Source organism: Micropterus salmoides, unplaced genomic scaffold (assembly GCF_014851395.1).
Source record: "Micropterus salmoides isolate LMB-PRFRI ecotype aquatic unplaced genomic scaffold, ASM1485139v1 Ms_hic_scaffold_11, whole genome shotgun sequence".
In the NCBI taxonomy this organism is placed as follows: Eukaryota; Metazoa; Chordata; class Actinopteri; order Centrarchiformes; family Centrarchidae; genus Micropterus; species Micropterus salmoides.
Genome location: NW_024040152.1, coordinates 30,454,716 through 30,468,143, shown reverse-complemented (window position 1 = coordinate 30,468,143; position 13,428 = coordinate 30,454,716). Strand labels below are relative to the sequence as shown.

Sequence of the window (13,428 nt, the reverse complement as noted above, 5' to 3'; positions counted from 1 at the left end):
ACTCATAAGCCATGGCCCGGCGCAGGAGGGGCTTGAGGGAGAATGGCTGTAGCTCCAGGGCTCTGGTTAGTATAAATAGATGATTATGAGACAGGAGCAAAGGATCAAGTCTGCTGCCTCTGCTATAGATGCTACTCTCTGAGTACTGTCTGGATTCTATATAGAGACAGATTTCAAAGTGTTCTTGTGTTGCTGTGTAATTATAAAGCACTGTGTGTATTTTTCTACACATACACTTGTGTGTTGAACCTAAAACAAACATACTGAGTATTTAAAGGTTTTCACATGGGAGGTTCCCTTACGTTATCCTGAGTTAGCTACTTATACAACCACTTCAAAAGAAATGAATGAAAATACAACACATCCCAGCGCAGATCCCCTCATAAACTGATCGTAATCTGCTACTGAGGTATGCTTCATTATACAGCTGTCTAAAAAAAACTGGAAAGCTGTGTCAGACTTTCAAGGTAAGACCCAGCGTACATTGTGAAATTTGGGTTGACACCCACAGCTACCATTTTTTCTCAATCCATTTTATCACACAATGTTACAAGGTCAGTAAATATATTTTCTCACTTTATGCAGTCCTGTATGCAGTCTTGACTGTTGCCATCTTTCAGGTAGCAAGCTGCTCTGTTTGAATATAGAATACAGAGATCCTCCGGACTGTCAATCCCTGCATAAAAAGAGACAAATACAACAAATGTAGTATTTTGGAAACACAACTCAGAAACAGTGCGTTTGGCTTGCCCATCCCTTATACAGAATAACTGTAAAAGTTGCAAACATAGACTTTAAAGAACCTCGAAGATGACTTTAAAAAGTCTGCATGTGTTTTAAATCATTTCTTACTGGTCGAATCAGACAGTTTAATGTGAAACCTTACAAAGAAAAACTAAAGACACGTGAGTACTGCTTAATAAGGACTTCAATTAAAGGTGTGATGTCCGTTATATTGCAGGTATCTCATCATACTCTACCTTTAGTGCTGTTTATGTGCGTTGTAATGATGGGTTCCTGCAATGATTAAGAACTTTTTTTGTTGCATTAGAATTGGAAGCATGACTTTGAAAACCACTTAATGGTAAGATACTAACCTAAAAGTTCCTCTACTTTAGATTGATGAACGAATGCACAATTAGCAGCATTCACACATGCTACAATTCAATGCATTCATGTGCTCACCTATCTTCTAACTGGCATGTTTTTATGCATGTACAGTATGTTAGATGTATAAACTAGGGATTCATCCATTTACTCCATTCACCCTGTAGACCTTGTAAAAGACAGATTTTCAATATTCAGTTTTTGACAGACGACTGACAAACTGCATGTTCAAGTGGTTTAAATGAGTTCATATAATGGATCCTCATCTCTCTCTGTCTGCCGTAGTCTGTCTGCATTAAATACAGCCTACACTACCTAAGTCAGATGATGTCAATATCCAGTCACTTCCACGTCCAGTAGCACAGTGGATAGTGAGTACATTAAGGGAGTCCACAGAAAAACAGAGAGTATGTTTATGGACGAGCAGCAGTTTCTCTCCCTCCATCAGTCGCACACTCTCTCCCTCTCGGTGAGAATTATAGCCGCAGTCCTACACATTCAATTTCACAGTGAGTGGTTGGTGGTCATGTGACCTGGACAGACCTGAGCTGAGAGGCTTAGCGCCAGGCTGAGGCTAAAACAGAAACACTGTCAGGATACACCACCACCAATAACAGGCACATTGTGACGCACTGCTGTAGGGACTAAGTCACTAAATACACCAACAAACAGCCCAACATTTCAACTCCTGGATACAGAATTCTGTTACTGTTTCTAGCCTGTATGTACACTAATGTGGACTGCTTCTTGGAGAGATCATTTCGGGTTGTTTAGCTATAATGCCTCTCATGGAAAACATCCTTTTTGTTGTTTTATTTTTGTTATACCCTGCACTGTAATAAAGCAACAAAATTAATGGAAGCACTAGAATTATAACTGCAAGGGCATGACCTTTGATTTATAATTGCATTGGCCAGTTCCAGGAAACAGTATCAAGCACTGATAATTAAACATCATAACGTAACATTTATTCACATATGGGTGGGACTGGTGATGAAACATCAGTCAGTTAAACTATGGGCCATTTGTTACAAGTCTCAGCATGTTTACAACACACTAATGTCAGTATGAGTGCAATATGTTTACTGACATGGAGGCACATAGTTAACTTCTCTCCACTGTCATACAGCAACCACTGAACTACCAGCCACCTCAGACTATAACATCAGAACAGCATCAACCATGAGGACTCTTCCATCCTACCTGAATCTGTACAGCCTTGGATGGCTAGTGAGTATTTTTCCAGTGCATCGGCAAACTGTCCATTTTTAAACAGCAGGTTTCCTTCATTCTTTAGCCGGGCCAGATGTGGGGGCAGGGCTCCACACGGGGCATCGAGGTTGACATTTTCCGATGCATTTCCTCCAACCGGAGTTCCCTTACTGCTGCTCTGGTCAGCCTGGGCTGAAGCTGTGGAGCCCCTTTTGCCCGTTCCATTGGCTACCTTTTCCTTGGACTCCTGTGAGACTTTGTACTTGTCAGCGCTGCCTCCTTTGCCCCTCCAGTGTCCATGGTGGGCGTTGTTAAACTCACCGTGTGGACCCCCGTCCCCTCTGCTGTGGGGCTTTTTCTGAGCGTTACCCATGTCTCCCCTTTCGGCAGGAGAAGCTGAGCACTCCTCCCCTCCCACAGGCTGGCTAGGTTCAACCGGACAAGCTGGAAGGGAGAGAGGGAGGGAGGGAGAGACAGAGAGAAGGGGGAGACACACCCACCGGAAGGAGTCAGCGGTTACATCACAGTGGGGGAGGGTTGCACACGCATGACACACAGCCACTTCAAAGTGGGAGTTCCAGGAAGCAGCCTCACTGAACAGTGAATTACGAAAGCTCTGGGTGGGGGTAGGGCGGATAATACACGCACACACAGTATGTCACTTTACCCAGAGGGACAAGGGGCATTTCCACTATCTATAATCTGACTGCTCTACTGTTACCGCTACACCAGAATTCCTAAGATGTTTTGTATAAATCAAAAGTGTATTAGAGGGCAAATCCTATGCCAAGCAGCTTGAGTCGGGACTAAATCACAAAATACATATGACTTCATAAAATATTGTATATTTATAAACTAGTGCAACCATTACCAGATTTTTAGGTCAGGTCAACTTTTTTTGTGTACAAACTGAAACTGAATATATTGGTCAGACTCTACTGTAAAACCAAGCCAATATAGTCATCAGTCATTTACCCACCACAGATCTAAAGAGCTACTACACTAGATTCTTTATCTAGTTGTTTTTAATTTGAGATTAGTAGTAATAATTGGAGAATCAGTGCTTAACAACTGCAAAAATGCTGCACATAACACATAACTGATGCAGATTTAAAAAGCTGATTATCTCTTAAAATAGACCTAATTAAATTGTCCATGTTGTAGTAAGTATAGCGTAAGTAACAGAACATTGCCTTCATTTAAACTGATCATAATGTAGATTTCTGTATGGATTCGGGGAATTATAAATGGTCTGTCTGTGTGTGTAACTCAAGGATACAGATATTGATTATGGAGGCGTTCAAACAATCTCACCAGTCTGCTCAGCTTTTGCTGCATCGTTACTGCTGTCATCTTCCTCTTCTACCTCTTGGATGATGATTCTTTTGCCTTTGCTTTGCTGTCCTGGTTGACCTTCCTTCATCTTCTTCTCAGTTTCAGACAGAAGTTGCTAAACCATAAATTATCCACACATTAGGAACTCAACCGAGGTCTGTTAAGTAAGTCAGCAAAGTAAACACACCTAGTAAACAATACCACAGTCATCCATATACTACTGAATACAGTCAATGGCTTAGGTGCTAATGTAAAAGGAGCATCTTCTCTTCATTCACCAACAGTGTATTAAAATCCCTAATACATAATTAAAGGACATAAAAACTAAAATGCATCCAGGGTTCACAATCTAACACAGAACAACAGGAAAAGCTACAATATTTACAGCAATGACAGACTACATATGATTTTATTAATACCTGCAGCAGCTACAATCTCTTATTAAGTACAAGATCTCACACAAATGCAGCGACACCTAGTGGACAAAAAGGCAACTGGCATGTAAATAACACCTACAGTGGCTGCAGCATTATGCGGCTCTTTCCTAAGCACCATCCTCAGGTCTTCAGCAGCCATTTGGAAGCTGCCCATGTGATTATAAACAGTGGCACGACGTAGCAGGGCTGATGATGACAAATAAATCACATACAGTATAGACATTACATACATCGAAGCTACTATTTACTACTGTGCTGTAAAGTTGCAAATGTAGTGTGTACAAAGTACGGATAATATGATATAAAGGGTCTTCACTAAAGTAATTACCTTTTGAAGTACTGGCAATTTAAATAATACCAACATTACAATCATATTTCTATTTACACACAAAAAAGGAAAAGCACCTTTAATATTTTCTGGTTCCAGTTCGAGTACCCTCTGGCAGTCTCTCATGGCATTGTGCCAGTGGCTGAGCTTGATTTCTGCCTGGGCTCTGTTGTTGTACGCAGCCACAGTTGGTATAATGGAAAGGCTCCTGTAATGGAAGGCCGAACATAAAACAGACCTTTATTTGTAATGATGTTAATGGACAAACACTTAGAGGTAAAGTAAATGAGAATGAAGTCAGTCAATGAATGACAGCAGTCTAATTAAATGCTGGGCAACATAATATAATCCCCTTAAGAGATTTAAAACGTTTTCTATAATAAATGGGTTGTTTGAAGAGCCTGACCTGGAATAATATGCAACTGCCTCCTCATAATCGTTTGCTCTGAAAGCTTCATTGCCTTTGTCCTTTTCACGGTTTGCCAGCAGGAGCTTCTCCGGTTGTGTCAGCACTGCATGAATTGTACAGCCCACACATTTCAGACACATACCCACACAACTGAAGAATACATAACGCTTTGCAAATGACCACAAAATAAACATGAGGTGCTAAACATAATACATTACTTGAAGCATCCACTTTAGTCTTGATTTTGGGGTTTCTTGTGTTTATAATGACAGGTGGATCATTTTTGACCACATTTCCATCAATTCTGTCACATTCCTTTTCCACATCAAACCTGGAAACAGAGTGAGATATATTTAGTTGAAGGAAGATAATCTGCAAAATGATGCTCTAGAACAGCATCAACCATTTAACTGTGGATCATTGTAATAAAATAAGCTTATTTGAGGCCTTTTTACAAAGTCAAACACTTGGAACCTTCTATGTACAGTGTCTGCAGCTGCTGGAACAGTGTGTCCTTTCTTCTGAATATAATAGACACAGAGAGACAAACTGACTCACTTGTCCCATTCTCGATAATCACGTGGGAGAGTGCGTTTTGAAGAATTCCTCTTTTCTTTTGGATCTGAAGTCTGTAATGACATAAGACTTAATTGTAGTGTTTTTCTTGTATACATAAATATACATGGTTATGTGCATCATTAGAGACAATTACCTGACTAAGTGGAACAGAGCAATTGGAACCTCTTATAGGTGGCGTGTTTTCTTTCACTAGATCATCAAACATTGACTGCTGTGTTAGTGAAGTCTCTGTTCTTTTGGTTTCTTCTCGCCATGTCTGTACAGAACAAAGTACTTACTATTAAAATGTTATCACTCATTTTCAGAGAAACTGCAATATAAGAAGAGAGCAGGGAGTAAGCAGGATTGCTATAAAAAAAAAAAAAAAGACACTACAATGTGTAGCATACCTTCAAATCATTGACAATCTGGCTCCACTCATCTTTAGAGAGGCTGGCAGCTGTGGCCACAGGGTTTTCCTTCCTGAGAGCTCGGCTCCTGGGGTTCAGTTTCTCCAAGTGACTCTCACAGAAATTGATCAGATGCGGAAAAATGCCCTCATCGCCAGACCTTCACACAAAGTAAAACATTATATGAATTTCTTAAAGCCTAAATTCCCAGCAATCTTTTCAGTAAAGTTTATCAGACTGTACTCCAACGAAGGTTAAAATCAACTGGACATCCAAAGGACTTCTTCAGTTCCTTCAAGTCCTTTGGATGAGGGACGAAACGTCTTCCAGTATCTTCAACCAAGTCCAGTTGCCCTTGATTTTAACCTTCGTGGGATATCTATTACCTGGATCACTGAGAATCTTCATAGACATCAGACTGTACTGTTCTATGATTTGCTATATTATTAGTTTAATAGTAATTCATAGGTGGTATTTTTTTCAATATTGCATATAAATTTTCCCATTCTGAGAGAATTATCTAAATGAAGAAAAGCTCACCAATATACACCTCAAACTCAGTGATGTGGCTTTTACCTAAGTACTCTCAAGATCTTCTCCAGGTATTTTACATCTTTGCACTTCTCAATGTAATCATAGTCCAGGTGCTCCACAGGGATCTTCCCGCTATAGTCAATGGCGGTGGACTGGTTTTGAAGAGAGAAAACTGCATCTGCACTCATGCCTGGGGAGAATTTACACGGTTATTCTGCTAAACAATGTTGTTCTGTTAACAGCAGAATTTGCAGCTCTGAATGTTATGCAACAGTTAACATTTGCTAGCTCACTAAGGTTAGCTAACCAAACGTTATTGCGAATTTTTAACCAGCTTAAGTTAGGTTAAGTTCGCTCTAACTACCGTGTTAAAGGTGAGTTACACGTTCAACGTTAAGTTAAGACATCATCGTTCTCGCTTGGTACGTGTCAGCGTTGCTCTTAACTTAACTTAAACGCTATTAAAGTTGGAGGACGTTGGACTTTACCTGCTGCTGTTTGACGCGCGCTCATCCGTTACTATGGTAACCACGCGCTCCAAAACCGGAAACGTGACGCGGTGAGCACGTGACGCGGTCAACGGTGGGCTCGAAATTTGAAAAAGCGGCTGCCTGAAGATGAACATGTAGCAGAAACAGCACTAGAGCTAAACAACACGGTGGTTTACGGCCTTAGAAGTAAGTATTAAAAACAAAATACGGTTAATAACAAATGTTTTCCAACTAGAATTTTATTAGGCAACAGTTAGTCAGTCAGCCTAAATATAACTAAGTGCTCACGTTACTGCGTGTAACATTTGTATTGTTGTGACCCTCAAATATAAACGGGTTTATCTAATATTTTATTTATTTATTTATTTTTTATATTGCGTTTGTAATATTGGCTAACGTTACGTTTATCAAGGTGGATGACATTACAAAGATTTTCAGGTGGGAATCAATCCCCATAGCAACAGTTAACTCGGTAATTGACACAGGTGTGTTTTTTTTTTTTTTTTTTACGTCCCATCAGCTAATTGTTGTCACAGTCACACGGTGGGACCCGAGCGACCTTTACAATTAGTGTGTTTTGTAATTTGAAATTAAGTTTCAATTAGTCTTGAATGCAATTAACTATAATACATTCTACATCCATTTACTGGTGTATTTAAACAATTGGGCTTAACTTTACTTTGTGCAGGGTTTCTGGCCCCCCTAGTCAGGGGACGCAGGCCAAGCTGAATTGCCGACAAATCTCTACTTGTTTCGTAAGTTAACCGGTGTTAACTAACGTTGCATGTAGAAATGAAATGAAAGTGGCACGCCCCGTTGTTGACATGGTCACTGTCGGCAGTGTACAAGTAGGCGGGTCGGTTGTTTTGGCGGCTGTAGCTCACTTTATAGCGGCATCACAGAGCACACGACGGGGGATTTAAATCGACAACACGCCGTCATAGCAACGCTGATGAAACAGCTGACTTTGTTTAACACACTGCTGCCAACACTGCATGGACGTGCTGAGAAAAACTGAAAGACTTTTCAATCACTTAGCTTATCTGATCTGATCACAAAGTGAGTCCACAACAAATTAGACATACCAGGCAACATTTGAGCTAGTTTAGGTTCACATTCTGTTCTGTGTTTTGTTATCTGCAGGTCAGTTGACATCATCCTTACTTGGTGAACCCTGTGTTTGTGCGAACAGGAGGAGGAAAATGCAATGCACTCCTGAATCAAACTTCTACCTTGAGAGCTGCAAAGGCCAGCGCTGTTATGACTGCGCCGACAGTGGTTACTCAGGTTTATTCCACAGCCCACAGAGCACCAGTGGAGTTGACTTGTCTCCAGTAGAATTCAATGAAACGCCTAAAGAGAATCTCAGGCTTCCTGTCACACCTAAGGAGAGGAGCAGAGGACCAGCTGGATTGTTGGGCAAAGACTCCAGGGGATTACAGCTGCCATCAGCTGTTAGCTGGTGTGAAACTCCTAAAGTATACAAAAGAGATTCCTTGTTGCGACACAGACTTCTAATGTGCAAACCCACCACAGATGTCAAAACTGACAGCAGAAGATTACCATGCATCAGTAAGGCTGAATCCTCCAGCAGTGTCGGGTCTGAACACTGGCTCAGTGCATCGTTTGACTCTCTTGACACTACGGTGGACGCATTGGCACCAAGCACTTTAAAATTGGAGCAGGATCTGCCCCTGTCTGGCAGGAAACGTCGTCTCCTCTTCACGCAGGTGAGGACCTCCACTCTTGAAGATGGTAAACTCAACTCTGGTCACCTCTCCAGTTTTGAGAGAAGAGTTTCACTCTCAGATGCAGATTTCAGTGGAAGCATCCCTGCCTCAGATCAAATTAGTATTGAGACTCTGTGCTTTAGTAAATTCCTGTCTGCCTCATCTAAGGAAAACTCTCGGTCACCGATCGGTGATGTGAAAAATAACGTATTCGACAGCTCAAGTGTCTTGTTCACACCGTCAGCCACACACACACCCAAGTACACAAGGTATGTGCTTTTATGACACTTGGCTTTTCAAATGTTGTTTTTTATATGTTCCCAGCTGAATACTTGGAAAAACACTTAATAAATAAATAAATAAATGTTTCACATCTCCATCTGAAAACGTGCCTGTATCTAACCCCCTTTTAATCCTGGAACAGGTCTGTGTCTGAGGACAGTGGTTTCAGTTCCCTGACCCTTGATAAATCCCAAGACTCCTCGGTGGACCATGACGGCTCATTCCAGGAGCTGCTGCTCCCTGCCTCCAGAGGAAACTGTGAAACCCCAAATCTGGCTGAGACAAAACGCCGCTTCCGTTTGCAGCGTCAGCAAAGGCTTTCTACACTTAAAGAAGGGGGCTCTCAGTCTGATGAGGACCCAACAGACAGAAAGCATGAACATCAGCGCCACAGACGTTCTAAAGATGATGTTTTTGCGGACAGTGCCACGCCTCGCAGCGTCCTTTCTGTTAGGTGTGGTAATGGCATGACCCCTGATAGTTTGGCCTCTGCAAAACAAGACTATGCCACCCCATTAAGGGCGACCACCACAAAACTAGAAAACATGACATCTTTTAGCACAACTTCTGCCAATCCAGACGTAACTCCTCTCAGGACAACCCCAGTCAATCTTTGTCTGACTCCAGCATTGCAGCTGGTTCATGCTATGTGCCAGCAGAAAGCCCAGATGTTTGTTGGCCAAAGTCCAAGCCTGACGGAGCAGCTGAAGTCCACAGCAGCACTGGCTGAAACCCCGGTGACGTTCAGGACCACCATGCCATTGGCAGGGCTGATTGGCAGGAAGATGGGAATGGGGAAGGTGGACATATTCACAGAGCTGAAGAAGAGGAACCTCAGACACATCCTGGGTGTCATACTCGGTCACCTGACCTCTGAGAGCATCTACAGGTGAGGAGTTCATGTTTTCAACAAAACTTAGCTGTCAGTACTTATACAAAGCAAAATCTATCTATCATTGTTGTTTCATGTACTGTATAACTCTGCACATCGTCTATACATTACTCCTACTAGATTAGGAAGCTTGATTCCAAAGTTGCCATTCATTGAACTGATAAATGATATCTGTATGCAGGTAAAACCTCAAAATCAAGCTATGTAACAAATGCAGTTTTTAGTATCGAAGAGCAAAAAGCCTGATTATTAATCAAAACATCAGGCCTGATGGACACAGCCAGTATTAAAGTTTTTAACTTTTGGTCTCATGCATGCATTTGTTTGTGTTCGGCAGGTGTGGTCAGGTGTGCAAGAGCTGGAATGAAATCATCCAGCAAGACAAGAGAGCCAGTTTCAAGAGAGGAAACCACCTGAGTGAACTGGAGGCTTCTCTTGAGGTAGGATATTTCTAGAGACTGATTTGTGTTGTTAGCAGATGTTAAATAGGACACTGTGGCTTTTGCTGTTTGCCTCTAGCAGGTGTTTTCTGTAAAAGGAAAAACATCTGCTATTGAACTGATGGGCGGGTTGTTTTTTTTTTTTTTTTGAAATGAAACCTTAATGTCATAGAGATGAGCACAACAGAAGTTTCTGTGTGATGGGATATAGTGTAAAGTAACATTTGAATATTTGTTAAACTTTCATCTAGCTTGTCAATGTGGATATATAATGTGACTAACGGTTGAAATCTTTGTGCTGTTGTCTTGTAGCTCAGTGGTGCTGTCACTGTACCTGACGCAGAGACCAGGCTCACTCTGCTGAAAAGGTCGGCCCTCAAGACGGTTCAAGCCCAGTCTAGGACCTCCAGCTACTGCACCCCGCAGTCAGGAAATAGCACTTTGACCCCATTACAGCACAGCGCCTTACATTCAGGAAGCAGCAGCAAACGGGATAAATTCCTAGAAGTGAGTTTTAAAATGATTACACTGACTGACATTATGTAAGATTTGGATATATTCAGTGGTGTAATGTTACTAATTACATTTAGTAATTTATTCACAAGTTTGAGGAACTTGTTTTCATGTCACTTTCCTATTTTACATTCTTTAGTTTGTAACTTGTTCTCTTTTCTAAAGTGACCTTGAGTGACTCAGGAGGAAGGCCAATCACAGAGCCAGGCTTTTTAATCGTCTAAAGTGATGCTGCCTCCCCAGCAAAGTAGAGCATAAAAAGAACACTGGTTATAGTGCCTTGATAAAAGGTATAAAGCAAATTTCTGCTCACAGGAAAAATAGCCACGACTGGACCTTCTTGAAAACAATATCTGTGTTTTATTTCCAATTTAACTTGCTGTCCAGGTAAACACCAAGATAATTACATGACGAGACAAATTCGATTTGCTGATCTTTTATGATCACAAGAAGAACCTCTTCATTCTTCCTCCTAAAGTCAATAATCAGCTCTTTAGTTTTCCCAACATTTAGTTGTAAAAGGTTTTGACTCACACCAATTCACAAAAGAGGCAATTTCATTTTTATAGGCCTGGTCATCACCTCGATGAAGACCAAGGACAGTGTCATACGTGGCAAGGTGCCTGACTATGCCTGTAGTCAGCGGTGTAGAGGGTAAATAAAAAAGGGGATAAAACTCCCCTGTGGTGCTGCTGTTTTAAAAATTGTGTCAGATATTTATTTATTTTTAAATCAAATATGGCAAACTGGGGACGTAACAAGAGGTAATCTAAAATCCAAGCAATAGTGCTGGTGTGCAATTTAAAATAAACTATTTTTTTTTAGCTAAAATTTGTGGTTGACTGGTATTACAAGCACTACAAAAATTGCTGGGCTACCGACCTCCTGACTACATGATGCCAAAGATGAAAGAATGCTCTTGTGAGCAGCAGAAAAGTCAAGGTCATCAAACCTAGCAAAGAAGTGATTTGCATCATCCACATTAATCTCACATCTGAGGCGGCTCCGATTACTGGTTCCAGAGCCAGTAGTGGATTTTATACCATCCCAGAGGTAGGGCTGGACAATTAATTGAAAGTAATCGAAACTGAAATTCAGAGCCTCTAACTGATGTAATTTTACCATGTCGGTTATTTATAAATATTTTCCCTACAGTGTACGTGTAAAAACATACTACTGTATGTGTGTGGTCACGTGACTCCGCCCCGTCCAGTCTTGCTGAGCTTCCATACCGGAGTCAGGCAGAGGTTAGCTGGCGCTAACCGGCTTCACTTTCCAGCAGTCGGTGAAACAACAGTGATTTTATTAATGGACACACTGTGACCTACACTGTGCATTTACGGCCAGGCTGACACTTTCTCGCTCTCTCATTCGCTCAATCACTCACTCTCTACTAACACACATTGCTCCGCTGCTCTTATAACAGCAGCTGTCACATAACTTAGATGTCCTTCGATGCATGAGGAGAGGAAGCTAGTAAAGCGTGTGTTGCCGTGCTCTCACAGTGTGTGAGTGAAAATCAGTAGTTCCGCATTGATATTAAATAATTGAGTGAAAGTTTAGTAGCAGCGCTCATAATTCAGCAGCGGCGATGCGCCGAATATAGGTCAACATTACCTTATTAATTAACATTTAGATAATCGATTTTTAAAATCTGTGAATCAAACAAATAAAACCTGGCTTCAATAATTGAGCATATATACAGTACAAACCATGTCAGTGGAATATGAAAAACAAAATAACCGTAACGAGGTGGAATGTTCAATTAATCGTGATTTTTGATTTTAGGTGAAATGGTCCAGCCCTACCCAGAGGCCCCGAGAACTTCTACTACTTTAAGCACATTTTACTGTTTACACTTGCATTCTTGAATAAGGTTTTACATACAGGTCTCTTACTTTTACTAAAGTATTTTTACAGTGTGATATCAGTATTTTTACTATGGGAATTTTACATATAAATGAATGTCCCTTACGTTCAAGCACTCGCCAAACGAGTTGCACAACGCTGATTTAGCCCGCCACCGGCAGTTTTCACAGTATGCTGGAGTTTCAAAATCCCACATTCCCACACTGGCGAACCGGTAGTGATGTTTATTTTTTTTTTATACCAACCAGTGATGACTGGTTTGCCAGAACTGAAAGGGGAGGCAACATGACTACACAGCCTCTATATGTCAGCAGCGTGCCTCGACTCTGTTGTGTAATTACTCTCACTGTCAGAAGGGGGAGACAAAAATCCAGCACTGCAGGGTAAAGTAAAGGATCTTAATAATTCTTCTACCGCTGGATATATTAAATATTAGTTTAAAATGTTGTATTATTGCTGTTCAGTGGAGGGTGAATGGGGTTTCCCATTGACCTTACTGAAGGAACTGCTAAAGGAAGTTCACAAACATTTCTTTGATTCAAAATCTAATAATTTAAAGTCTTTCTCTTTTTTTCTTAAAGGTTGCCAAAACTCTCTTCAATGATGAGTGCCTCAAGCCTTGCCCTCGATGTGAGCATCCTGCGAGGTGTCACTCAGTGAAAATGGAGGGCGTGTGCAGCAGAGCCGACTGTGGTTTCCAGTTTTGCTTGGCCTGCTTGTGTGCTTTTCACGGCTCTAGAGAGTGTGGCAGCCAGTCTGCAGGCCGTCGCAAGAAGGACATACTACTTCCAGGAAGCGCTCAAAGTAAGCGAAACGTTAGGAGACTATGAACAGATGGCGAACTATATTCCTCTTTGACTTGTCGAAGTCACTTTAGCATT

The 13,428-nt window shown here is 41.3% G+C and overlaps 2 protein-coding genes across 3 annotated transcripts; one reads left to right on the top strand and one right to left on the bottom strand.

The window, feature by feature from the left end:
* Window positions 1-6,916, bottom strand: LOC119898079 (sperm-associated antigen 1-like; the record flags this gene model as incomplete). The annotated part of the gene is given in 13 exon segments (XM_038712231.1): window positions 1-62; window positions 577-676; window positions 2,311-2,763; window positions 3,634-3,769; window positions 4,171-4,277; window positions 4,497-4,627; window positions 4,826-4,931; window positions 5,047-5,159; window positions 5,387-5,457; window positions 5,541-5,663; window positions 5,797-5,956; window positions 6,373-6,520; window positions 6,819-6,916. Coding segments are annotated over 13 exon segments (1,735 nt in total), but the record flags the coding sequence as incomplete, so codon positions are not given.
* A 7-nt stretch (window positions 6,917-6,923) lies between these two features.
* Window positions 6,924-13,377, top strand: fbxo43 (F-box protein 43). Of its 2 annotated transcripts, none has more exons than XM_038712232.1 (6): window positions 6,924-7,007; window positions 7,965-8,820; window positions 8,976-9,722; window positions 10,063-10,165; window positions 10,478-10,672; window positions 13,129-13,377. In XM_038712232.1, the coding sequence occupies exons 2-6, from the start codon at window positions 8,024-8,026 to the stop codon at window positions 13,375-13,377; spliced, it is 2,091 nt and encodes a 696-aa protein (XP_038568160.1). In that variant the 5' UTR covers window positions 6,924-7,007; window positions 7,965-8,023. The 2 variants fall into 2 exon arrangements, with proteins under 2 accessions (XP_038568160.1, XP_038568161.1); XM_038712233.1 differs by lacking the exon at window positions 6,924-7,007 and adding an exon at window positions 7,312-7,880.
* Window positions 13,378-13,428: the final 51 nt, after the last annotated feature.

Bases quoted from the DNA above. Each gene is read 5' to 3' on its own strand.
- fbxo43 (XM_038712232.1), top strand. From the start codon at position 8,024: ATGCAATGCACTCCTGAATCAAACTTCTACCTTGAGAGCTGCAAAGGC. The intron at 8,821-8,975 runs GTATGTGCTTTT...ATCCTGGAACAG, and splicing joins CACACACCCAAGTACACAAG to GTCTGTGTCTGAGGACAGTG. The intron at 10,166-10,477 runs GTAGGATATTTC...GTTGTCTTGTAG, and splicing joins AACTGGAGGCTTCTCTTGAG to CTCAGTGGTGCTGTCACTGT.